Source organism: Oryx dammah, unplaced genomic scaffold (genome assembly GCF_014754425.2).
Source record: "Oryx dammah isolate SB20612 unplaced genomic scaffold, SCBI_Odam_1.1 HiC_scaffold_23, whole genome shotgun sequence".
Taxonomy (NCBI): Eukaryota; Metazoa; Chordata; class Mammalia; order Artiodactyla; family Bovidae; genus Oryx; species Oryx dammah.
Window position 1 is genome coordinate 109899892 of NW_024070207.1, and position 27496 is coordinate 109927387.

The 27496-nt window shown below is 40.6% G+C and overlaps 1 protein-coding gene across 1 annotated transcript in view; it reads right to left on the reverse strand.

Moving 5' to 3' along the window:
- Positions 1 to 27496, reverse strand: part of POLA1 (DNA polymerase alpha 1, catalytic subunit) — a 295880-nt gene that overhangs the window by 268131 nt on the left and 253 nt on the right. The window contains exons 2-15 of the mRNA XM_040266631.1: positions 22716 to 22840; positions 20186 to 20282; positions 18242 to 18322; positions 13790 to 13902; positions 12998 to 13060; positions 12052 to 12144; positions 11529 to 11616; positions 11037 to 11238; positions 10770 to 10948; positions 6117 to 6229; positions 4908 to 5024; positions 3748 to 3822; positions 2735 to 2873; positions 1852 to 2006 (exon numbers count right to left, since the gene is read on the reverse strand). Of these exons, the coding sequence (XP_040122565.1) occupies positions 1852 to 2006; positions 2735 to 2873; positions 3748 to 3822; positions 4908 to 5024; positions 6117 to 6229; positions 10770 to 10948; positions 11037 to 11238; positions 11529 to 11616; positions 12052 to 12144; positions 12998 to 13060; positions 13790 to 13902; positions 18242 to 18322; positions 20186 to 20282; positions 22716 to 22840 (1640 nt within the window). The remainder of the gene's footprint in view (positions 1 to 1851; positions 2007 to 2734; positions 2874 to 3747; positions 3823 to 4907; positions 5025 to 6116; positions 6230 to 10769; positions 10949 to 11036; positions 11239 to 11528; positions 11617 to 12051; positions 12145 to 12997; positions 13061 to 13789; positions 13903 to 18241; positions 18323 to 20185; positions 20283 to 22715; positions 22841 to 27496) is intronic.

A 27496-nucleotide genomic window follows, 5' to 3' on the forward strand; every position in this document is an offset into this window, starting at 1 on the left:
AACCACCATTACCACCACTAGTTATCACGTCGTGTCTGATTACCTCTATTCTAGTGATATTAGCAGCCTCTGGAAATCAAACCTAGATCATTTATCTCATGGATTGCAAAGTAGCTAGATGCAATTCTTCCTTCATCATTTACTAACTGGAAAGCTACGAAGGTAAACCTCCCTCCACTGATCATTTGGTTACCTGAGGTACAATGTACATTCAAAAAAGTCAAGATAAATGTTTGATTCAATTCATTTACCAATTTTCAAAATAATGAGTTGGTTCCCTAGCTTACTTTGCAGTGAACAGTGTAGTCCTGTGTTTACAGTATCATTATGAAGTCATGTGTTTCAATCTGTTGCAGTTATACATGCTCAAACTGCTCCATCTTTGATGAAGGAAACTATTCAAGTTGTCTCCTAAGTCCTTCTGACATGCCTTCAGTAGATTTTAATAATGTCCATGTCTCCTGGTACAACAAGACGTTCCAGGCTTACCTTGGACAATTACTGCCCTGAATCAGCTACTTATTCACAAAACCCCATTTCCTTTCTTGGGAAATGGTATTTAGAAACTTCACTCTGGACGAAGGATCTTTTCAAACTAATTAAACTTTCCTCTAACACTTTAACTATTAACTATCTACTATATCAACTATTATTAAAAGTTCAAATCACATACAAAAGGAAAAAACACTGCCAAAATGCTGCTGTTAAAAAAGATCCCTATCAATGCCAAAAGGATTTTACAAGCAAACATAAAGAAGTTCCCACTGACCAAACAGAGACAAGTTAAGCAGCAAATAAAAAAATTATTGACTGCAACAGATTGAAATAGTACTAAGTATATACAAAGTCCATGAGTTTATAATATTTCATAAAAGAGGAAGCAAAAATAAGTAACAAAAAATTTATAAAAATAAGTAACTTAAAAAGCAGAAACATCACTTTGCTGACACAGGTCCACATAGTCAAAGGTATGGCTTTTACAACAGTCACGTACAGATGTGAGAGCTGGACAATAAAGAAGGCTGAGGGCCAGAGAACTGATGCCTTTGAATTGTAGTGTCGGAGAAGACTCTTGAAAGTCCCTTGGACTACAAGGAGATCAAACCAGTCAATCCTAAAGGAAATCAACCCTGAATGTTCATGGAAGGACTGATTCTGAGACTCCAATACTTTGGCCACCAGATGTGAAGAGCCCACTCACTAGAAAAGACCCTGATGTTGGGAAAGATTGAGAGCAGGAGGAGAAAGAGACAACAGGGGATGAGATGGTTGGATGGCATCACCGACTCAACGGACATGAGTCTGAGTAAACTCCAGAAGATAGCAGAGGACAGAGGAGCTTGGAGTGGTGCAGTCCATGAAGTTGCAAAGAGTTGGACACGACTTAAAGAGACTGAACAACAACAACAACAGATGGTATTCTATAAGAAAGTGTGCATGTTGAGGGATGCATACCAAAGTATACAAGGGTAAAATGATCAATGTCTGAGATTAGCTTTAAAATACTTCAGGAGGAAAAAAAAGAAGGGGGGTGATAAACAAGTGTGACAAAATCCTGCTAACTGGTGAATATGAGTGATGGGTACAGAGGAGTTGATTATATTATTCTATGTCCATGTAGAGTTCTCCAAAATAAAAAACATTTAAAAAACAAAGTCAGTCCAGCAATTTAAGTCTTTTGGGGAAAAAAGCTCCAACATCAAATTCAATTCATTCTTCAAAATGGAGTTTGGCAGTGAATTAGTATTCTTTCCCTTCCACAAAAAACAACCTTCTCTTACAGAGGAACTGTACAATTTCAAGAAGCATCGTACCCCAAGCCTAGGTACAAAATCTGCCCTATTTCTTTACCTCATTTTCATGTGTCTTTGCATTCTGCATTGTCTTCATGCTCAAAGACATAACCACAACTGGCGGAGGACCGACATCCTTAATTACGTTCACCAGGTCCGGTTTCAAGACCATTGCCTCAACTTTACACCAACTGATTGGCTGATTCAAGAGCTCTGAAAGAGAATAGATAAAATAAATCAATAGCTATTTGCTGAAAAAGAAAAGCCATTATAATTAAGACATCTGTAATTAACTGAGATGGTCTTCAATCCTACCTTCTACTAAGAAGGTCTTATAATAACATCTAACTAAAACTAAACCACATTATTGGATTGTATATAAATCTTTATGTGTGTATGTACACATATGTTCATTTTCCTGGGAAAAAAGTCCACAGCTTTCATCTGACTTTTCAAAAAAATCCAAGACTCCAAAGAGGTTTATAAGAACAAAAACACTGCTTAGAGGAATCCAAAAAAAAGTTTTAAGAAATTTATGAAGACAAAACAGAGTATCATAAATGCAAATACTGAAAAACACCAGGTAAGAGACCATACACACACTACCCACACTGGGCAGTGAAATTTCGCTCCTTCAGAAGTAAGCAGTTCACCATGTTGAACAGCTGGGCCTTGTCAGCCAGGTCAGAAGGCCACAGTGATAGCAACACAATGAAGGACATGCCCGAATGTCTGTCTAGGTTAACTAAGGTCTCCCTCCCATTAAAATGTGAAGCATCAAAACAAAAGAGTGATTTCAAACATACTTCAAGGAAAATCTTAAGGAAACAAACACAAAAAAGGAAGTGGTCACACTGAAATTAAGAGCCCAAGTCTTTAACGTCTAAAAACTACATCTATTAGCAATTTACTGAGCATTCTGAAAGTAAATGTCTCCTTACGTGGATTTTTCACTTCAAGCCAACAAGGTCCTTTGATCTTTCTGTTCATTAAGAACAGCTCCAGGCTGGATGTGTTGGTCCCAAATACATGAGAAAAAGTTTCTCCTTTCAAATCCTGAGGAAGCTGTGGCATTTCAGCCTGAAAAAAGGCAAAGAAAAAAAAATCTTCTTTTTTTTTTTTGCTTAAAACTATTACTTCACATTTTCCAAACTCTGTATTTGAAATAAACAAGTCTCTCTATGAACCACCAGAAGAAACCTCTTTGATATATATAAAATGTAATTTGCCACATATGAAATCCAAAACAATTCACAGCACGAAACAAAAACAAATCACAATGACAAAATAATGCATCTTGATGACACCCATTAGAAGAAAAATGGGCCAAGAAGCTCCCTCAAAAGAGGTTTTCTGTCCAAAGCTGTACATGCCTGACAAATAGCCAAATAAGTACAACTCCTTTAGAAGAATGAAAGCAAGGGTGTGAGAATCATTCAAAATGCTTCCATGGTGCTTTACAACACCACTGTCAGACATTTCTTAAGTTTCCCTTTTCCAACATCATGAGATCAAAACACTAGAATGGAAGTAAAGAGAGGTTAAGGTCCAGTTAATTAACAACCTGCAGCAGTGACCTTGTCTGTCACGGGAGCAAGAGCAGCACTACGGCAACACTACTGATGCTCTCCTCTCACCTTTTCACTGCTCAGACGGACACTTCAACAGACTAATGATGTTCAACTCCATCTTGTGCATTCGTTCCACTTGACAAACAGTTGTGTCATTTCAACTTATGTTTTTACAAATACATACTTGAAAGCAGAGAAAGGCAATATAACCCATAGTCTACATATTTAAATTCATTTTATTCATTCATGACTATAAGTTCACTTCAGTGAACTGTGAGTTTGAAGAGCCCTGCCAGTACTTCTAATTAAAAGCCGCTGAAAACTCAAAAATAGGAAAATGCCATTTTCAACCCAAATCCATTCATTTTCTTTATTTGACTTACCGAGTATCTAACTTCCAAGTACTCAGATTTCTCCGGAACATCAGGTATCTCAAAAGCATAGTTCTTTTCCACTACCTGGGTAAGTTGATAGTTAAAAATCATTAAGACAAAGAAACTTCAAAAATTAAATTGACAAGCATTAAATACACCAAAAAAGTATCTTTCCCCCCCTTTCATCTGGGATGAAAAATACCTAGTGACAAAATGTTTAAGACTTCTTTGGGACACTAGAGAATGTAGAAATATTTGCATTCAAGACAGGCAATGAAACATTAAAAATGTTTACAATGTCAATGCACTAAATCATTTGCTACTCTTTGATACTAAGCAACTCCATCTTGCTAGAAAAATTAGTAATAAACATTATAATTACAGCATACATGTACTGAGTGCTTGCTGTACACCAAGGACTGATCCAATATCAATTAACTGACTTTACTCTTCCAACAGCTCTTGAAACAGGGCCCCATTTCTCAGGTGAAGAAAGAGGCCCAGAGAAGTCACTCAGCACTCATCCAAGGTCACAGACCAGGATGTGGTAGAGCTAGCACTTAAAGCACCAGTCCCTACACGTTTCACCATTACATCACATTGCTTCTGGAACTTTAGAGAGACTTGATCCATCAGGCACAAGTCAAAGCTCAAATAGTTCAGTTAGCCTCATCTTCAGCAACTTAATCCTCCCTTTATTACAAACACTGTTAATAGCCAGTGTCCTGAGGGAGTTAAGCCCTACAACTATGGCCAAGGGCATCAATATCTCACTACAATCAAGACAACTTACTAATCAGTATGTATCACATGAGTAGAAGAAATTTATTCTATCAGAAATAGAATCACAGTTCCTGACTTTTAAAGATTTAACCTTGTGACCAAGACAACTTAGCAATAAACCAATATAAACAAGATGAAAACAGTTTCTCCTCCATTTCAGAATAAGAAGACAAGATATGCTTCAAGTATTGGAAGCCATTACTTTACTACATGTTACCTTTTTATTCAAACCAATGAACATTATTTTCTACAGTTTAAAGAGAAAGACAAAACTGTTTTTATGCATCTAACATGGTTTTATATTGATATCTATGAAATTTCCATAAATCAGGAAACTAACAAACAACTAATGCACAGAACCGAAAAATTTATCACCAAATACAAACCTTGGACTTGAATTTCATAATCTTATATTTTGCTGCTATTTTCTCATCAAATTCATCATAAACATCCTTCATGGTAACTGGAGTTCCACTTTCTTTCCCAGTATTTAGATCAACTTTCTGCTTTCCCATGGAGAGGGCAGGCAAGGGGAGGAGAAAAAAGTATCTGTAAATAAGATCTTCTTGACTACCAGAAACCCAGTCTAAATCAATTTTCATCTTTACCCACTCAAACATCTAATAGAACAAGGTGAGTTCAAAGATACAAATGAACCCAAAAATACACTAAATCCAGTGCCCAATTCCTCCCAGTGACATCATAAAAGCAAACCAGAGATAAAGATGACCAATCCTACAAAATGGGAGAATAATGTTATAAACCTTGACCAAATTGCTTCACAGTTCAACTGAGATGGGGAGGGGCTGGGGCTGAGAGGGGCGTGTGGATGTTAAGGCCAAATAAAAAGGGTCAGCAAATGGAACTGACTCTGTTAATGGCTGTGGAGTGAGTGAGTTGAGTGAGTAAAGTCGCTCAGTCGTGTCTGACTCTTTGCAACCCCGTGGACTGTAGCCCACCAGGCTCCTCCATCCATGGGATTCTCCAGGCAAGAATACTGGAGTGGGTTGCCGTTTCCTTCTCCAGGGGATCTTCCCGACCCAGGGATCGAACCCGGGTCTCCCGCATAGCAGGCAGATGCTTTAACCTCCGAGCCACCAAAAGGCTGTGGAGGAAATAGCAAAAGCATGAAAACTGGGCCAAATGTTATGTCCTATTTTAGGGCCATATATTCTCAACCCCGATAATTATGGAAACGGACAGTTGAGGGATAGACAGCCTTATATACTGAAACTCAGGCACTTTGATGCTCTAACAAGTTGAAAAACAGCATTTTACTCCATTTCCCCACTTTTCCAAATGTCTAATGGAGCTGCTGACAATCAGGGGGTCATAAGGCAGGCAGTAAGAAAGGACCATAAAGGGAATTCCCTGGTGGTCCAGTGGCTAAGACTCCATCTCCCAATGCAGGGGGCCCGGGATTCGACCCCTGGTCAAGGAACTAGATCCCATATGCCACAACTAAGAACCAGGAGTATTTTTTAAAAAACAAAGGACCATCTAGGTTGTAGATAAGTCACAGCCCTATCGAAGGACCAGGTTGGTGGCAGAAGATAGAATGCACTTGGAATTAAAAGCTATGTACTAAGGGTTACCATTTCACGGGGAAGGAAACAGAGAGTTCGCTCAATGTTTTTCACCATGACACAACAGCTCACGTGGGTTTCAGCAGATTCGATCCAGACTTTGCCAAACAGAAATACCACACCTGAAAGAATAAGTAAAAATCATGAAACAGTAAACATTTCAATTATATCACATTAAAGGGATGACATAAAAGCTCGCTGAATGTGTCCACACATGTATGCTTTCATGTTAAGTCATCTTCTACATCAAATTTGTATCTACTACCCAATCTCAAAGACCAATTCCTTTACTCAGTACCTATGCTGTATGGCAATATCACACCGGTAAAACCTGAGACCACCGGGATGACAGGGAATAGAATGAGGATCTAACTTGGTGGAAACATTCGCCCTAGAAGTAGGGAAACATTGCAGATAAATGCAGACAAGCCTCAGCTATCAGGGTGACATCCCAGGTCTGAGTAGACACCCTGCATCAGTGCAGAAACCCCTGGGGAATTAGACATGCCACCTCAATGCAGACACACCTCGAAAACTAGGGAGACATCCTAGATCAGTGTAGGGGGGAAAACATTTTCCCTAGAACCAGGATTACCCAGATTAAGAGAAATCAAAAAAGCAAACTATTCTCCCACAAATTTCCTATTTAAACCTCTTGTGAGAACTCTGAGAATACTAAATTCCTTTTCAGCACTTGTACTTACCAACAAAAACTAACATTTCTATGTAAGGATAACTATGTATGGTATATCAGTAGTCTTCTGTACATAAAATTGTGTTTTGGAAAAACAACTCATTTCATATCTTATTCCATATAATAGTAAATATCTCAGAGCTCAACTATTATCTCCTAATTCACCCTTTCTACTTCATAGATTACCAAAGACATCTGGCTGGAAAGCATTTGTATTATTCCCCTCTCTCCTATTTCAGTTTAACAAATGGTCTAGTAACCAAATCAAGAAACAAGCTCTTTTTGAGATCCCTAAGTGATGTACACCACAAAGTAGACCAAGCCCTTCTGGACATCAAGTCACTGTTCATGAAAACTAGCCATCAAAAAATGACTCTGCACTGCTATATTTAAAATGGATAACCAACAAGGACCTGCAGTACAGCACAGGGTACTCTGCTCAATGTTATATGGCAGCTTGGATGGGAGAAGTGTTTAGGGGAGAATGGATACATGTATATGAATGGTTGAGTCCCTTCACTGTTCACCTGAAACTGTCACAACATTGTTTGTTAATTGGCTATACCTCAATACAAAATAAAAGGTTGGAAAAAAAGAAAGGACTCCAGAGATTTGACAGTCAACCTAAGAGATGGCCACTATGCAAAATCCTGGGCTCTGTGCATAATTAGACAGCAGTCATCAACACAGCTATTCAACAGGGCCACTTGCCTGAGACACTAAGAAAATTCTGGCACAAGCAAAGGCTACTGTTCACAAGGCCAATTACTCCAGTTTCACAAGACAGTTCATCAGTGCTTCCTTTTGTCACATGTTCTAGTAGAAATAAGACCATCTAAGAATTCTCATTTCTGCAGATGATTAAAATGCTTAGAAGAGTTGTGTAATTTTCAGCTGGGGTAAAAGAGGCGGTGGTGGGGGGAAGATAGGGGAGAGGGAAGGGAGGACTGTGGGGATGATTAAAAAAGAAAAAAGTCACAGTAGCTCAGAAAATTAAAAGTCATCTTCACAACAGTTAGAGATGAAAAAACAAAATTCTATGCAAAGAAAAATAAAGACCCTAATATTGAATTCAAAGATTCAAATAGCTCATTTTACAGTCAAACTAATATCACACTTCATGCAACACATTTGACACTGTTTATGCCTCATTTGCCACAAAAAGATCATGGTAAACAAAGATTACATTCCCCTTAAAGTTACTAGCTGAAGCCAGGTGCAGTCAGGATTATTCAACCTTGAAAAAGTCATAATGAAGACAGGATATCTTCCCATATGCAAAGAGTAAGATTCTTTTCATAATTATGGAGCATTCAGCAACAACTGACTTACTTAGAATCTGTAAGAAAGTGAGAAACAATAACAGGGTCTTTGGGAGTACTTCGTTTTTATTAGCAGCATTGATTTCAGCAAGGCTCAGTGATCATTACCTGCTATCAAGATGAAACTGTTCAACCCTCTGAGATTACAGGACTATTTTTTTAAAGCCATCTTATTTAACCCGTTGGCATCAATCACAGAGGACAAAACTTCAGAAGCACCATGGAATCACAGAGTGGATTGCGGGTGCGAAGCCGAGCCCTCTGCAACTGGGGAGCTGACCACTTTATCTTTTGGAGCCTCAGCTTCCACTGCTTTAAGTGTATAGCTAGAGATGATGATTTCTGACACCTTTTGCAGCACTAGAAATCTCCTTTTAACCTAGCAATAAGAAGACAGGCCAATAACAGACTGATACCTCTTTCAACTGCGAAGTATTTCCCAATAGTGGTTGAAAAGGCCCATCCATGACTATGGTTAGGGTATGATGGGGGTCACAGAAGGGGCTCTTAGGCCAGTTTGGAGGACTAGGAAAATTCCAGGAGACAATACTGGGGATGGGGGGAGTCAGATGAGGAAGGAAAGGGATATGGTATAAAGAGCAGCAGGTACAGACTATTCTAGGACACAGAAGTCCCACACAGCAGCCAAGAGAAGCCCTGTTAAGGAATTTGGACTGTAAGTTGCATGCAGCAGCCACTGTGGATTTTCTGTAATGAAAAACTGATGTCCGAAGCCATCATTCAGGTAGCCATGTGAGGGATGACAGCTGAGGAGTCAATGAAGAGGTTGGTGTTGGGAGAAGGAAGGGCTCAAGGGTAGAAGTTGTGAGAAGACAGCTTGTCTAGTTTAGAAGGAGAAAATGAGTAAGACTTGGTGAGGAAAGGGAGGAGGGGAGGGGACTCAAGGCGGGCTCTCAGATTTCTGGTTTTGATGGGACCATGAATCAAGTCAGGGAATAAAATCCTGCAAGGAATGGATACAGTAAGGCACAGGGGGTGTGGCTCCGGGATGGGCAGGCCTACCATTCACCCAATTCCAGAGTACTGGCTATGAGGCTGTGCTTCAGGGAGGTCCCTGGAAGCTGAACAATAGAGCTGTCCTGGGTTTAACTTCCAAAGCCTCGTGAAATCACACTTGCCAGCCCACCTGGCACCAGCAAGTTACAAAACAGTCAGAGGTAAGAACATCTAACCAGCTGGTCTTGCCCTAGAGCTTAAGTAGATGAGATACCATTTCTAAGACTGCTGACATCTTCACCTGAGCAACGAACACATGGCAGTTTGCTGCTCAAGCAGCTGTGCAAGTTTCAACTCTTTGATAAATGGAGCATATTAATACTGCCGCCTCCCAGAAGACCAGTACCATTTTCCCAGTGCAAGCCAATCCCTGAGTATCTCGGTGGTAAATCTGGCTCCAAATCTGACAGTTTAATACTTAGTCCTCAGGAAATCATTTGGAAAAATTCAGTTTGTACCTGCCCTTCGATTCAGATATGGATCTGAATAAAGGCAACTGTTTAAGGGTGTATACTGTCTTTTTTCTGAATCTGACATGCCTTGTCCTGCCTGGCCCCACAGTGCAGAAGGGCTCAAATAGCACAGAGGAAATGGGAGCCCTCCTGGCTCTCTGTGAGTCTGGATTCATAGTAAAAGTTCATTCGGAGGAGGACCTGCAACTCAGCCTTGATTCCTCCTTTCTCTCAAACACCACATCCATCATCAAGTTCATGTCAAAGTACAAGTAAAAAGAACTGACTTCTCTCCTTCCCCACCCCTGCCCTGGACAGACTGATCTTCAGGTCTTCTATACTCCCTACTCTGGGCCTGGCCACATCCACACACGTGCAGGCTTTTCTCCACATAAACCACATGGTTCCTGTTCAAATGTAAACCCAACCATGGCCCCACTCTACCCCTCACCCCTGCACCCCACACTGAAAATCCTCCCCTGCCTTGCCACTGTTACTAAAGTAAGGTCTCAACTCCTCAACGCAGCTTTCAAGGTCCCTCACTGTCCAGCTTTTGCCTTTTCTCCAACTTGATTTCCAACCAGTCTTGTCATCTGACTACTCTGCTTCAACCACTCAGGTCTCCTCCTTTCTCTCCCCGGGCCTCTGCACTTCTGGGTTCCTCAGGCTGAAATACTCTCTCCTCAGCTCTGAACATATCTCAAAACCCAGCCCAACGGTCATTTCCTCAGATAGGCCTTCCCTGGTCACCCCCCAAAGAACTGCCTTTACCCCACTAGAATGAAAGCTCCACCAGGACAGGGAATTTGCCCAGCTTGTTCACCCCATCTCAGGGCCTGGCATGTGGCAGGTGTTCACACTGCTGAAGGAACCAATTAGTGATTGATTCCACTTTAAGTGCATTCCAATATGTTCAGATACATCGATGGTGAATTCCAAGCACACACTGTGTAACTACACATAACCAGTTTTCAGAATAAGACTCTGTAAAGATTATTCACACCACAAACTCTCTCCATCCAGGTGACTCACGAACTTTACAGTAAATGAGTGTTATTCTCTTTTACTATGTACATGAGGGCAGAGCCTGTGCCAATTACAATCACTAAAGCACTTCAGGGAAAGGTGCCATTCTGTGTTAAAGACATTCAGTTACTGTATGTAAATATATGATTACCTGGTTGGCTGTACGGATCTTCATAAGCATCCAGCCAATAAAACTGAAATACTTGTTCCTCATCAGCTCCTTTTACCAGTGGGAGGTGACTGGAATCCACTTGAACTTCTGGGGCTGAGAAACTGCTGTCATCTTCCTGATCCATGTCCCAACAAGAGACATCTGGGAGAAAACTTGCTCTGCAAAAATCACATTTTCAAAAACCTTACAAAATCCAACAGAGTAAGTGTAGTGCTACTTGGCCGAGAAGTCATAAAATGCTCTTACGAGGAGGATGTGGTCCCTTTCCCAGAATCAGCCTTCTGTTTTGCCTCCTCTGCTGGCTCCCTCTCTTGGCACAATGTCTTGGCAGCCACAGGCTCCACATCCACCTCCTCGGCTTCCATGGGCTCATCAAAGTCGCCATCTTCAAATTCCATTGCCCCCGACTCCTCCTTGTCATCTGTACACAGTGGTGGCTTGGGCTCTCCTGAGGGTGGCGTCACACATTCCCATCATGTGTTGCTTCCAGCGAGCACAAAAGCTTCCCCGACGGTGCACCAGCAGACTACCCCTGGCCCACGTGTTATTTGCCTTACTCTTCAATTCCCAAATTGGATGTTTTTAACTTTTCCTGCTATGAATTCAAACCTTTCTCAGGGAAACTGCCTACTGCAAGCCCTTCAAATTCTTTTCCACTTCCTTCACGGGGCCTCAATCTTTTGACAGCACTTTGCAACTGCTTAACACCCTTGCAATTCTGCTTGACAGCAGACTTACCAGCAAATTCAGCACATGTAAGAGGAGCAGGAGTTAATGAAGGCTCTTTCCTTGAGGCTGGGGGAGTGGTTTTTCCTGAAGGAGCTACCTGTCAATGTTTTTAAATGTTTAGTCAGTTAGACCTGCATACTAAAAATATGCAACTGTCCTACCCTGACCAGAGATAATGACAGTTCCCATCTATAAAACGATTTTATGTATTATTAATGTAACAGCTTCAATTATTTTACTGTTACCTAGGTTTACAGGGAAAAAAAACACTTGTTTCCAGGAAGAAAATGATTGCATTTAGCACTGTTGTAATACCTATAATAAACACATACCAGTTACTACAAAATTTACTATGAAAAAAGCAGGCACATGCTATTTTTGAAATGTATGAAACTATATAATGAAACAGGAGTCCTAATTTAAAACAAAAACAAGAACAAATTCAAAGGTATTTCACTCACATAGAAAAGCAACAACATAAGTTTTAAGCAATAATGTAAATCAAGACTGAAGGTATTTCCACACACTATACCTTGGGGGTGTGCACAGAGAAAGGATTCAGTGAAGCTCCACCGGATCTTTTCTTTTTTGGTATTATTACAGGTGGTGGAGTTATCTGTGGTGTCTAGGAGGGGGTAGACAGACATTCACTGCCATGCTTGTTACCACAAGACACAAAAAGTACATTTCTTCCCCCAATGAAGCCCAATGAGCAAAGCACTTTTTTCCCCTCCCTGCTCCCCTGACAGATCTATGTTCCTGCAGTAAGGTTACTATAGTAACAATACCACAGACTCACTAGAAAATCAGAATACTGACTCCACCCCTCATCAATTTTTTTTCTTTTTAAAACTTAACATACTTCTCCCTTACCCTTCCAGAATATTACATTTCAAAACTGTCAAGCCCGAACTACACAGTGTTGGTTAGTCATTTTAATTAAGGATCACTTAGAAAGAAGCACATCTCTAACTGAGAGTTCAGTCTTGCTGTGAAACAGCCCAATTGTAAATTCCAGTACAGCTGAACCTGTCTGAGTTGTACGAGGGACAGCTCACCAACTCTTCCCTCACCCCCACTTGGAATTCAGGACGAGGATCTCACGCCTGACTGTGCAGACTGACAGGCTTCAATCTATTTCAGGCACATACACAGCAGCAACTGAGCACAAGCAGTGTGCCTTCCCAGCACTGACTAGTGTGTATTCTGACTACCTCAAACACAGCCCCACACAGCCCAATCCACAGTCAACAGAGCCTAGAGTGGCTACAAACTTATTCACCTAAAACAGTGAGAAGAAACCAATCTGAAGGGCTGGTTTTGGTTTGGAGGTTTGTTTTGGTTGGGGTTTTGGTGGTGGGGTTGTCACTGGATTTTGTTGTGCATTCTAGCAATAAGTCTGTTTCAAATTAATTACTGAATTGTTTCTTCAGCCCATGTTCACCTGAATATTTGACAACTCCTAGAGATTCACTTACCTCAGTGTTCAGGTCCTGTAGAATGTCACCTAACAGATCATCCTTGGACAAGTCAACAGCTTTCTGGAAATTAAAAAGGGAGACAGAATGAGAAAGTCCTGCACTTCACATTTTCAGAGTAAGGATAAGGGAAAGGAAGAACCTGGCCAGTCACTCTTCAACCCTCACTCTGAGGACTTCTCTACTATTCACAGATCTTTACCACCACTGACCTGAATATAACTCCTAAACCCCAAGCCCTGCCCTCTGTTTTCTGCTTCATTCCATAATCCTCCTGCTAATCACCAAAATAAACACAGTCAGTTCAGCTTTCTGGTTTTCTCTTTTATCTCCAAGTTACAATCATTGAGATAGGAGATGCCTCAATCTACCAAGAAATCTACATTGAACTTAGTGACTGAGACTGGGAAAGTAATACTCAAATATTTGAGTTCAAACATATTGGGACCTCCCTGGCAGTCCAGTGCTTAGGACGTGGTACTTCCACTGAGAGGGCCTGGGTTTGATCCCTGTTCGGGGAACTAAGACCCCACAAGCCATGCAGTGTGACCAAAAAATATATAAAAAATAAAAAACAAAACAAAAACATACTGGGCATCTATTATCTATATAATCAAATGTTAAATATAATCAAAGATCAAGCTTATCTGAAACCAGGGGACTAGCCTGGCAGCCTTCAGGAGATCATCTGTTTAGAGCTACGGGGAATCTGACAAAAAAGGTGAACTATGAACAAACAGGAATCTTTGCTTCACAATGGAAGAGGCAACTATAAGAAAACATGAGACTCACATCTACGGTTTTCCTCCCAGCACTGGCAATAAACATTGATTTGATGTTGTTCGGTTTTGTCACAGCAGCCCTCTTGACAGTCCTCTTATCTTTTTTTGCTTTATCAGCTTTTCCTGTTGGAAGAGAATTTATTTAGAAACATACAACAGCAAAAATCAAAATGGAAAACCAAAAGCATGGTCACCTGCCCTCTGTATATGAGACTCTGACAAGCAAAATGTTAAAAATTCAAAACACAAAACTGAAATTTTATGCAAGGTACATAGGAAATAATCTTTTAAATGGGCTGAATTCAGGGAAACTTGGACTGAATGATACTATAAAAATGGAAGAAAGGCCAGTAAAATATCAAGATGAGTTACTGAGACTGTTTGATCATTATTGTTAATGTGAATAGAAAGAAAGCTTTTTAAAAGGTGGGGTTTATTTTCCTATAGAAATAAAAAGATCAAGCTCATCTGGAACCAGGGGATTAGCTTTGCAGCCTTCATGAGATCATCATTTTAGTGTGATACTGACTCTGACAAGAAAACTGAACTATGAAGAAAGAAGACTACCGGTTGTGATACTGTAGCATCCTAGTTTCATTTTATGAGCAACAGTAACTGGACATGGAACAACAGGTCCTAGCAACACTAAACAGCATGCAGACATTTGCTCCATAAAGAACAACTTCTGCCATATGTTTTCTCTTCTGGGCACATAGAAACTACCTGCAAACTCCTCTACTACTGTCAATTTTACTCTCGCTTTCTGACTCATCCCAGAGCAGCCTGCACCTACAAAAGACCTAGAGGGAATAGATAACCTAGTGTGGCAGTGGCATATGAACAGACAGACAGACCAGATGAAATACAATATGGAGTCCAGAAGAAGCCCAAATTACTTATGGAAATTTAACACAGAATAAAAGTGACATCTCAAATCACTGAGAAACAAATGAACATTTTCATAGTGTTGGCTACTCATTTGTGGCTTCCCTGGTGGCTCGATGGTAAAGAATCTGCTTGCAATGCAGGAGACCTGGGTTCGATCCCTGGATTGGGAAGAGCCCCTGGAGAAGGGAATGGCAACCCATTCCAGTATTCTTGCCTAGAGAATTCCATGGACAGATGAGCCTGGCAGGCTATAGTCCAAGGGGTCAAAGAGTCAGACACAACTGAGCTATTAACACTTTCACCCATCTGTAAAGAAATAAATCAGTATAAACACCATACGGGATTGTCCCTGGTTATCCAGTGGTTAGGACTCAGTACTTTCACCACCAGGGGTCCAGGTTCAATCCCTGGTTGGGAAACTAAGATCCTGCAAATCACAAGGTGAACTCCAAACAGATCACAGGTCAAAGTTTTTAAAATGAAGTTATACAAGTACTTTAATAAAAAAGGCAAATTCCTTGTAACCTGGCTGTGGGGAAAGTCTTTCTAACTATGATTCAAAATCCACCTGCAAGAAAAAAGAAAGGAATGATAAATGCAATTATATCAGAAACAGGTTTAAAGACCAAAGAGGAGAAAATTTTTGCAATATGTTTTGCAGAGGAAGAAAACAACTTAAAAAATGCAGAACCCAAAGGGAATGTGGGCAATAAACATAAACACATGGTTCATGTTAAAAAAATATATAACTATGAAGTTTTATGAAAGATGCCCAACTTCATGTGTAAAAGAAATGCAAATGTCATTTCTCATATATTAGAGGGTCAAAAATTTTAAAAGCTTGACAATACATTCTCTTGGAGAGGCCATGGTGTCTAAATGGACACTCAAATGTTGCTCACAGAAGTGTAAAATGGGACAATTCCTATGGAGAAGAATTTGGCAATATCTCATGAAACTTTATGTGCATGTACTCTCTAAGCCAGCAATCCCACCTCTACAAATTTTCCCTGAGGAAAATACCGTATGCAGTTATTCAATGTGGTATCATCTGCAAGAGCTAATTACTGAAAATCTAAATATCCACTCAAGAAAACCATCTAAACAAACCATGGTACATCCATCGATGGAATACTATGCCGCCATACAGAAATGAGCAAGCAAGGAAGAATGCTCTCTAAGTGTGGATATGAAGTGATTTTCAGGATATCTTCTTAAGTGAAAAAATGCCAAATACAAAAGCATCTATAGAAAATATCTTTTGTGTAAGAAAGAAAAGGAAATTGAAATACATATACAGAATTCCATTTCTGGGCATATGCCCAAAAGAATTAAAAACAAGTGTTCAAACAAAAACTGGTACACAAAACTTCATATCAGCACTGTTTACGATAACTGAAAGAAGGAAACAACCCAAGTGGCCTATAACTAATAAATGAATAAATGAAATGTGGTCTATCCTTGCAATCTAATAGTATTCAGCCCTGAAAAGGAATGAAATACTGATTCATGCTGTAACACGAATGAACCTTGAAAACACTGTGCTAAATGAAACAGGCCAGAAACAAATAGTCACATATTGCATAATCCCAACTCTATGAAATACTCAAAACAGGCAAATCCAGAGACAGAAAGCATATCAGTACTTGCCAGAGCTGAGGGAAGGAAGACTGAGGAATGACTGCTTAATGAGTATGTGTTTCCATCTGGGATGAGAAAACGTTCTGGTCATGAGTACAAACACTGTTGATGCACGAAATGTCACAGATTATAAATTTTCTGTTATATTTTTAATGTGCCTAAGAATATGAAAAGATTTGTGAAAAACATAAGGGGAATTTAATTTTGTCAAGAGATCATTTGGAGCAGTTTGAAGAGCGAATATAGGCAATGGTCAAATGTTTAGTAAACAAAATTCAGGTCCTAATAAAGAACCTCAAAAGAGAAGGTCAATACTGGTTTGACTAGAAAGGAAGGCTTCACTAAGGGGCTTTAATATCACCAGTGTACATTAGCAGGTATAAGGCAGAAGAACAACAGGAAACAAAGAAAGAAGAGGAGTCAACATTTGAGATGAAATTTTTCCACAATTTTAGAGCTCCTGTTTTGATTTGTTTATGCGGGTTTTTTTTTTTTTTTTTTTTTTTTTGGCCAAACACTTGTGGCTTGCAGGATCTTAGATCTTATTTCCCCATCAGGGATGGAACCCATGCCCTTGGCAGTGAAAGTGTGAAATCCTAACCACTGGACAGCCAGGGAATTCCTTTGTCCCTTTAGAAATGTCAGTGTCATGAAAGACCCGATGGGGAAGAGAGGAGGGATGGTGCTGCTCTATGCTAAATAAGACTACAGAGACATGAAAATCCAAGTGGAGACTGCACTTTTAAAAACAGCTATAAAAGGTATTATTGGACTAACTGGGGGACCTTAATCAGGATAAAATCTTAGATAATATCATGAAAATGGTACTGCAGCTAAGGAGACAAGCCCTTATTCTTATGAGATCACCACTGAAGCATGGAGAGGTAAGTGTTGTGCTGTCTACAACTTAGTTTCAATAAATTCACCAAAAACAAAGTCTGTGTGTATATGTCTGGGAAGGTAGAAGAGGGACAAAGTAAACAAATGTCACAAAATGTCAACAATCTACAAATTAAGGTCCAGACTTTCTGAAAAGGGTAAGAGAGCAGATTTCAGGCTTTGTGGCCACACGTCTCTTAAGCTGTTACATATTCTTTCCATTTTTCTCCTTTCTTTAAACACTCATTAAAAAGGTAAAAGCCTAGCATTCTTAGCTTGAGCTATATAGTACAGGTATGATGTCCTTCTGAGGTAAGGAAAGTCATCATGGTGATGGCTGTACTACTGTGACTATACTAAAAGCCACTAAAATGCTCACTTTAGCGGAATTGTATGGTATATTAATTCTATCTCAGTAAAGCTATTCTAAAATAAACCAGCTCTAAGTGAGCCACAGAATGTTGGCCAGTGATCTACCACTTGGTGGTAATAATGAACTAAATTTAAAAAAATATATGAAGAAAATTTCCGCCTCTCATTTTACAGGAACGAAATCGGGCTTGTTGACTCAAAAATGTTTTTGCCAATGATTGTGATAGCTATGAGAATGTAACACATTCATTCATATCGTTTTAAACTTCAATTAAACAATGCAAGTTAACAGAAAATCGAAGCCTTGTTATTGTACTGTGCTTCTATCAAAGAGCTAAAATCCTAAGTAACTTCAACAGGAATGAAAAGACATCACTTATGCTTGTAGCCATCAAAATCAGCAAATCTAAAATGACCACAGCATTGAAAATTCTAAAATAAGTAAGACTAAACTCTTTGGATAGAGAGATGTGAAATTTCATTTCCTGGTTGTTTTTGCTTTCCGTGTTTAATTCTCTACATAACTACACTTCTTTCAATATTAGAACATTTTCTATACTCAAACACAACTGTGGTAGGTCCGTTTCCCCTGAAGAAACTGTATCAAAGTACCAAGTCATCTGAAATTTTAGACAATTCCTTAAATCTCAAAATGGCCCTCTTAAAAACAAAATGCAGGTACCTTTCTCATGGGAATCAAGAGCATCATCTTCAAGGTCATCATCAAAAATTTCCCGGCCATCCTCCACGTAGCCAATACCATCTGCAGGAACAAAATTTCATATTAGGATCAAATTTCTAAACATAGCCAATATTTTGCCCATGACAAAAAAACAAAAACTCCCAATCAGATGTTCTCCTGGTCCATGTCATTTTAAAATGCAGCAGAATCCTGTTCAACCAAAAGTCAGATGAAACACAGCCCTCACACAGGTTTTCTGAGTCAAAACCAAAGGATATACAGCTGACCCTCACACAACTTGGGAGTTAACCCACGTAAAACTTACAGCCAGCCATCAGTATCTATAGCTCCTCTACAATTGTGGATTCAAACAACCACAGATGGTGTAGTACTATTGTATTTATTATCGAAAAATAGCCACACACATATAACTTTGCCAACAAACGTCCACCTAGTCAAGGCTATGGTTTTTCCAGTGGTCATGTATGGATGTGAGAGTTGGACTGTGAAGAAAGCTGAGCACTGGAGAATTGATGCTTTTGAACTGTGGTGTTGGAGAAGACTCTTGAGAGTCCCTTGGACTGCAAGGAGATCCAACCAGCCCATTCTGAAGGAGATTGGTCCTGGGTGTTCTTTGGAAGGAATGATGCTAAAGCTGAAACTCCAATACTTTGGCCACCTCATGCGAAGAACTGACTCATTGGAAAAGACTCTGATGCTGGGAGGGATTGGGGGCAGGAGGAGAAAGGGATGACAGAGGATGAGATGGCTGGATGGCATCACCGACTCTATGGACGTGAGTTTGAGTGAACTCCAGGAGTTGGTGATGGACAGGGAGGCCTGGCATGCTGCAATTCATGGGGTCACAAAGAGTCAGACACGACTGAGCGACTGAACTGAACTGAATTGAAGCAGTTTAAACCCATGCTGTTCAAGGATCAGCTATATACTATGCCTATTTATGTGAACCAGGAAATAATTTGGCCCACAGGATCAAAGTTTGCCACAATAGGATGCTTTACAGTACTTCTACTCTGCTGCTGCTAAGTCACTTCAGTCGTGTCCGACTCTGTGCGACCCCATAGACAGCAGCCCACCAGGCTCTGCCGTCCCTGGGATTCTCCAGGCAAGAACAATGGAGTGGGTTGCCAATTCCTTCCCCAATGCATGAAAGTGAAAAGTGAAAGGGAAGTTGCTCAGTCGTGTCTGACTCTTCGCAAACCCATGGACTGCAGCCTACCAGGCTCCTCCATCCATGGGAGTTTCCAGGCAAGAGTACTGGAGTGGGTTGCCATTGCCTTCTCCAACTTCTACTCTACCAGAAGAATAAAAAGAATAAAGATCACCAGAAGTCCAGAAAAGCAATTTAGTCTGCAAGTTCAAGTTGGGAATATAGCCAAGTCCAATTACAGAAGTAGGAACATAAACAGTGGCAGGCGCAGTCTACACCCCCATTCTCTGCTGCATGGTTGGCACTCACACACCTAAGAAGTCACATCCCACAAACAGGAACCACCGAGCTTTCCACGAGGGCTATAAGAACATGGGGACCAGCCTATGTCTATCCAGGGCTTTCCACTGTCCAAGTCACTCTTCATGAGTACAGTCTTGTGTAATCCTCACAGCCATTCTGTGACATATTTTCCTCTACCCCATCACATGGAGACAGCCCACAGGTGTGAGATTCCTCCAAACTCCTACACATGGAGTTCCTCCATGGAGGATTTATACCATAGTCTGAGGTGTATGTCTGGTTTCTCCAAAATGCCCCTTGATAAAACTTTCCATTGTTCTGCTTCCACACCCTCAAATCATGTATTTAAGAAAAATCCAAACCAAAGGTGTCTTACATCTATCTGCCCAAGCAAAGAAGCAACTCTGCTGCATAAGAACTTATGAAAAGCTACTGACACAGTGTCTGGCAGGTGGCTTCTTCCCACATACCGTCATCCACGATCCAGTCGTCATCTTGGCGGGCCTGGACCAGCTTCGAGTACTGTTCCTCATCAACTTCTTCATAAACACTTGTGAAGTCCTCTACCTGCCATCATACAAGTTTGAGAAAGCTCAAGTGGAGTGAAAGTGTTAAACAATTCTGATGAAAAAATTGTCAAATTCAAAGTGGAATGGCAGCCTGAAGGAGTTAGCTGCAACCAAATCATGAGTTCTGACATTCAACACCACTGCAGGGTTTTCCTTAAATAGACATCAATTAACTTAGTATTCCTTTTAGGTGGGTGTTAACATAAGATATTAAATGATTCCATTAGCATAATACACTTGTCACACCATCAATTACTCATCTACTTCATAAAAAACAAACTGAATTATAGCCAATTCTTCATTAGCTGCTTTGGGGATTAATCATTTGTAATTTCGAGATTGGTTTCTCCTGTACTTGGCAAACCTGTGAGACATGCTGCCTCCCTTTCTGCTAGCTGATGGTGCCCTCCAAAAAGACAATAATCTCCATAATTCTTCAACCGATCAAATGAAATTCCAAAATCTCCCCCATCCATCCCCCTCCAAAAACCAGGAAAACAAACACAGTCTATATCCTGCAGGTGCACTACAAATGGTTTTAGAGTAATCCTTGTTTGTATCACCACTGATCCCTAACCATTTTGGGGTGTCAAAAACCAACTGAAAGTGCAGAGTGGCAAGACCAGTAATTACACAGGCTGCCTGACCCTCAGGCGGCCAGAATTCTGCCAACCACTGACACGAAGAGAGCAGACCAGCTAAGCACAGTTAAAGCACAGAGACACACACCACTGCCGCAGCTGCCATGGTGACAGGCCATTAATGTCCCAGGTGAGAATTTGGTGGGCTGGTTATCAAGAACTTAAACATACCCTGCTAAAAATTCCCCTCTTCTCTTGACAGTTCTGCCTTTCCAAGTGAGGGGTGGAAGAAACGACCAGCTCCATCTGAAGACCTAAGACTCTAGGGGGAAAAACACCTGGACACAGAGCTTTGAGAGCCTGATGGGCAGAGTTGACTGGATTTCTGCCACACCTACAGGGCTTATAGTAATTGCAGGATTAGGCTTAGCTGTCACCTCCTGTTTAATTTGCTCTACAGGGATCACTGGCAAATACTGATTAGGCCTTTGATCACTTGGTAACAGAAATAAAGTTTTTTGACAACCCAAGCACAAACTGGTCCAACTAATATTACTATACTGACCAATGTTCTGTACTGACCAGGGGAGAGGGAACTGGCAAGTTTAGTTTTGTTGCCTGAAGTCTATTAGGCATACTCTGCCTCTCATTTAAGCAACTCATTTACAGACTATCAAAAAGACACCAGAAAACTATTTTTAAAAATCATTTTGAGTTAAAAAGTCATTTTGACTCAATCTCTAAAACACTGCTACTGCTCAGCTTGAACTCTTAGAGCCATGCTATTAACATCAGTGATTAATGGGAAATCAGTCACATTGTGTCAGCATCTGAAATGCCCCACAGAACTCCTTTACAGAAGTACCTACATTAAAAATGCTTTACTCATGATTTACTGTAATCCTTTTAGCAACCCTTTATGATCTGGCTGACTCCCTTAACTTGAAGGAATGGTGCCAAATGACAAGAATCCTCTTCTACTTGCTTAATAGCCCAATACAGAACGGGCCACGGTTAACAGGAATATTCTCAAACCAGGCTGCCTGGGTTCCAATCAAGGCTCTGCCACTGTGACCTCAGATACCTTCCATGCGAAATGCTGTTAATCATAGTGTCTAACTTCAGATGATTATTGGAAAGATTAAACAACGGAACATGTTTGTTAAAGCACTCAGAACAGTGTTAGCTGAAAAATTGCATTAGTTGCTGTTATTATTATTTTCTCATATTAATTAATGGCTTTCTAGCCGTGAGGCTATGAAGATATTAATATTTAGGGAGCACCCTGGAGGTGAAGCTCGACAACGTTGTGCAGATGGTAGCCACTCTGCTTTTTTACCAGGCCATCAATAGTGGGTAGAAGGAAAGAGCCAAAAGAACATCACATTCAGTCCTCCACGCAGGACACAGCAGAGGGGGGTCCAAGCCCCCACCAGGGGGCTTGCATATGTGATTACGAAGTACAGTTCTCTCCAAGGAGAAGCAGTGCTCAGTCAGCTACACTGCTCAGCACCTCTTAAGTAAAGCAAAAGCATCTCAAAGTTCCCTCAAAAGAGCCACGGAACTCAGCAGAGATGCAGTGAACTTAATAAGGCAAAAAAAAAACCATGACTACTTTCATTTCAGGATTTTAAAAGCATCGGTAAGGTACCTCACAGGAACTTTAAGGGGTGAGTAGTCTCCCAAAACCTGTAAATCTGCCTCATGCCCAACTGTGCTTGAGATTAAGAAATCACTATTACAAGAAACTTGAAATATATGCATACTTCTAATCAGCAACAAAGGTGACATAAGATTACTTACAGGCCATGAATTAGATGTATCACAGAGGGAAAAAAATGGTTACTTACTTCATATTTATACTTCTCACCAGCTTTTGCCCTTTTCAGTCTTTCCAGAGCTTCCTGTCGCCCTTTCTTTGATTTCTTCTCTCTCCGGGATCGGGAAGCTACAGAATTCCTGGAATCTGACACAGCTGAAAAGAAGCCAAATTTATTTGAGACATTACAAAATTGTCAGCCATTTTCCCTCAAAAACAAAGCAACAGTTTTTAGCCAGTAGTAATATACAAGTTCAATGTATACAAAATCTGCAGCTCCTGTGGCTCTGTGGAAATTCTCAGCTGAAGCAACTGTTATTTTTTTTCCTCTAGGAGAAAAATTCCAAATTCAACTGATATCCCCTGGAGACACTCAAGGGAGACCAGCCTAGTCCATAACCTTTCCAAGCAAAATGACAGGCCATTAAGTGACTATAAAAGGACAATTCATTTTGTATTCTATTAATCAACATTTGAAAGGCTTTGAGGAGCACATGCTCTTTACAAATTACCTGCCCCTCTGAGAGACGCAAAGATAAGACAGGGCCCCAGACTCATAGAACTTACAATCTGACAGGGGAGATTCCTGGCAGACATCAGAGATACTAGCGGGTTCAGTTCCAGACCATAACCAATAAAGTGAATATTACAATCAAATGAACCATGTGAATTTTTAAAAATTTCCCAGGGCATATAAAAGTTACGCTTACACTATACTATAGTCTATTAAGTGGGCAAAAGCATTATATCTTCAAAAATTCTTGATCTGCTAAAAATGTTAACCAAAATTTGAGCCTTCAGTGAGTTGTAGTAGTAACATCTAAGATCCCTGATAACAAATCACTGTAACAAATATTTAAAAATGTGAGAATTCCCAAAATGTGACACAGGGACATGAAGTAATAAGCGAAGTCTGTTGGGGAAATGGTGCCAACAAACCTGCTCGATGCAGGGTTGCCACAACCTTCAATTTGTTTAAAAAAATTTTTTTAAGTGCAGTATCTAAAGCACAATAAAGCGAGGTATGCCTGTAAATAGCAACTAACTATAGAACAACTTTTAGAAGAAACACATGCCCCAACAGAAGTACAGATAAAATGCCTAGAATTTCAAAGGAAGGATAAATTGGGGGTTGGGAGAATTTAACCAAGATGACCGAGGAGATTCTTGATTTCCATCACTGATTTCCAGATCTCACGCTGCTGGTTATGACATAAGAGGATGACGATGAAAAACACAAAGATTAAAATGTGTTTTGTGGAAAATTAATGAAGTACCAGAGGGCCTCACTGGTCAGTCATTCAACTTTTGAATTATGCACGCTTTGAGTCATCATAAACTGACCACCTCACACAGTTACTGAAAAGATTTCACCCACAGAATGAAGACTTTCATACGCCAGCTGATGAACACCCAAAGCAAGCAAGACAGTGCCGCCTGCCAGCCACGAGTTGAGGCTCAGCATGACTGCCACCTATGTCTGTGAAATTGAATATTGTATTGTATTTGGTGCTAATTACTTTATAAAAAGAAGTAAGCACAGAAAAGGAGAAGTACTGATAACAGGCATCCTAAAAGCTCCAACCCCACTGGAATGTTCATAACAACATTCAGCTCTTTGACTAAGTGTTGACTGCAACAGAAGATGAAATTTACAGAACATGTACCAAGTGCTGGCAATAAACTGTTACAATAGTTTCGACTGTTGCCAACAGTTTCGACTGTTGTTCACCTGTCTTAAAGGTGACACATAACTAGAAATACTTTTTTTTCTAGCTTTCTGGAAATGGAATCTCTACTTATAATATCTCAGTCTATTGTTTGACTTTCACATTTGACTTTTAAATCCATTTTCAGAAAAGCATTAAGGAATGCAGGTACTTAATGATGACAGCCACAAAATCTTGAGTGTCACTCAAATGATTTCAAAAAATTGTGAGCAGACCTACACAACAAGGTTTTGGAGATTACTGAATATGACCCCTGGGAGTGAAAAGCTGGCCTCAGTGTATTCCATTCAAGATCCCCCTGACTCCTTTGTCAGATTATCCTGACAAAATCTATAGGTTTTCAAAAAGACTTACTCCACAGGCAACGATGTGCCACTCTAATAAGAGTTTGGGGTACAATTACAAATAAGACAAAGTTGCGAGTCCTCAAGGGGCTCCCAGTCAAGGAAAGCAAAAAGACCTGAGGCTCCCACCATCATATAAAGATCGTGCCATATGAGAGGTAAGAACCCGGTACTGAGGACACATAGAAAACGGAGCCATTAATTTTGCCTGGGAAATCAGACAAGGCTTCACAAGGGGAGGTTTCCAACACAGAAAGAGGAATAGAACTTCACTCTCAGAGTACAGGGCAACAAGGGGGCACAAGCAAAGGAAAAGGCATGAGCCAAACTACAAAGGGATGAAAATGCAAGGTGTATTCTGAAACCAAGAGGAAGTCAATGTGGAAGGTAAGCTGGACACGAGAGCATAGAGTGGGAAAATGGAGATTAGAAGCAGCAACACAACCAGGCTCTGCCACTTCCTGGGCGACATGAGACAACTGGTTAACCTTTCTGAGCCATGGTGGCCAGGTGTCTTGTTTTTTTTTAAGTTGCCCAGTATTGAAACTGTGAAATCCCTCCTCCCTTATGCCCCTGCAGCTAGGGCATGGGTATATAAAATAGGTCCTCCAATTACAAACATCTGCTCAGACTTTAAATCAGAAGCTAGCAATGACAAGGAAAGGGGGAGGACTAACAGAAGATTCTAGAAGTAGCAACAGCTACAGGAGGATTGAGTACCTGGAACAACAGTGCCAGCAATGTCCCAGGGTACCTGAAGGCTCTAACTTCAAGTACTTGCCATGGTTGGCAGTAAACTCCTCAATGAACCACTTTGGGGGCATGATTTGAAGCACTGTTCCTAGCTACACTGCTCAGAGACAGGCTCTCCAGAGGTTCTGAACACCACGATACTCTCCTGATAAATTCCTGTTCAGTTTCAGTCAACTAGAGTTGGTTCCTATAGAGTACACCCAATGACTGAGACTAATCCACAGCCTCAGGGTCCTCATACGTGAAATGGGGATAATCATGTCTGCTTCATAAAGTTTAGAATTAAATGAAGATACCTGGCTTACTTTGTACTAAGCAATACAGAACAAACTCATTTAATGTGTATGTGTAGAGATGCAGCATAATCACACACACATACGCCGACACCCCACACTAAGCACTAACAGGATCTAGCTTCTAGAAAGCAAAAATAAAGCAAAGCCACTTATTCAGGGAAGCCTCAGTATAGCACCACATATAATTACATGTTTACCATCTCAATTCCATGAAGACAAAAACCATGTCCAACTTACCTACCACTATAACACCAGAGCCTGATAGAATGCCTATACCTGGAAGGTACACAACAAATATTTGCTGAATGAACCACTGTACCTGCTTTTTTAAATCATTAAACTCTCCCTGATCCATTTCATATACAGTAGCAGCTACTTATAGACCTTTCAGCCTTTTACTGCCAGCCCACCTTCTAACACTTAAGGGGGAAAAAAAAGCTTAAATTTTCCTTTTTGGTATATGTCTCCAATGCTTCAAATAGGTAAATTAGCTAAAAAGAATTAGCATGAAAAAAAAAAAAACCCAGTTACTGAAGTTTAAAAATCTGGTTAACAATTACATCTGGAGTACCCCCCACCCTCTCCCAAAGCAGACAGACAAGAGTCTGCAAGTCTTTCTGGTGACAATCTTTCAAACTTGGCAGGAAAAGAAAAATTCCAGTCACAAGTCCCAGCGACTACTTAATCAACACCATGACTTAAGAGGGATCTCAAGATTGCAGTGTCCTCCGGAGAGTGATTCCTTGATGTTCACCGAGGAGGAACAGTTTTTAGGGTGAAGAAAGGGCTTAGTGGCATGTCACTGATGGAGGACTGTAAAGACTATTCACGTACTCACGTCCTACATCCCATTTGTAATCCAGGCTAGTCGACTCTCCAAAACAAATTGTCTTAAAAAGCTAAAGGCTAGAAGAACAAATTGAAATCTGTGATTCACAACTAGGGAAATGCAAAAGAATCTGATTGGGACGCAAGTTCTCATTAATGGTGATGTATTTGAGTGACAGGAGATGTGATGCTCGAGCTAAGAGAGTGAAGCACCTGATTTTAAGTAAGAAGTTCACTGAAGTTGCACACTGCTCAAAAATCAGAAAAATCCATTTACATTTCTATATTCTATTTTTGGAAACAGAAGATTACCACTGAAAACGGAGGGCAGGCGAAATGCTACTAAACTGAAGCATTTCTCTTTTTAGAAGCTTCACCTCAGATGACTAGATGATGAGCACTATTTCTATGCGGCCCTTTAAGAACTTTCCACAGACCCTGAAAGAAAAATCGTTAATGTGTAAAGCAGAAACTCATTACCTAAAAAAAGACAAAACGCGTGTGTATCTTCAGGTGACAGCTTTCTTTCCTGCTTCTTTACAATGTAACAACCTTCCCAGCACTCCAAGCGGGAGTAAAGAAATACTTAGTAAAGACTGTCCCACCGGGGTCACTGTAGCGAAGGTGTGTGCCCAGCACGTGGGATGAGCGTCACCAGAAGAAATAAAGAGGCAGACAAGTGCGGAGACCCGCAGTGACAGTGGGGAGGCAGCCTCCCAAACAAAAAGCCCCGCAGGGAGTTACTCGGGTTTGCCAGGACCCGACGGCCCTGCAAGGAAGCCCTGTCCGAGGCCTGATGGGTTCCAGCCCTGGACGTCCGAGGTCCGCGCCCAAAGAGACCCGAGGAGCAACCCGGAGGCG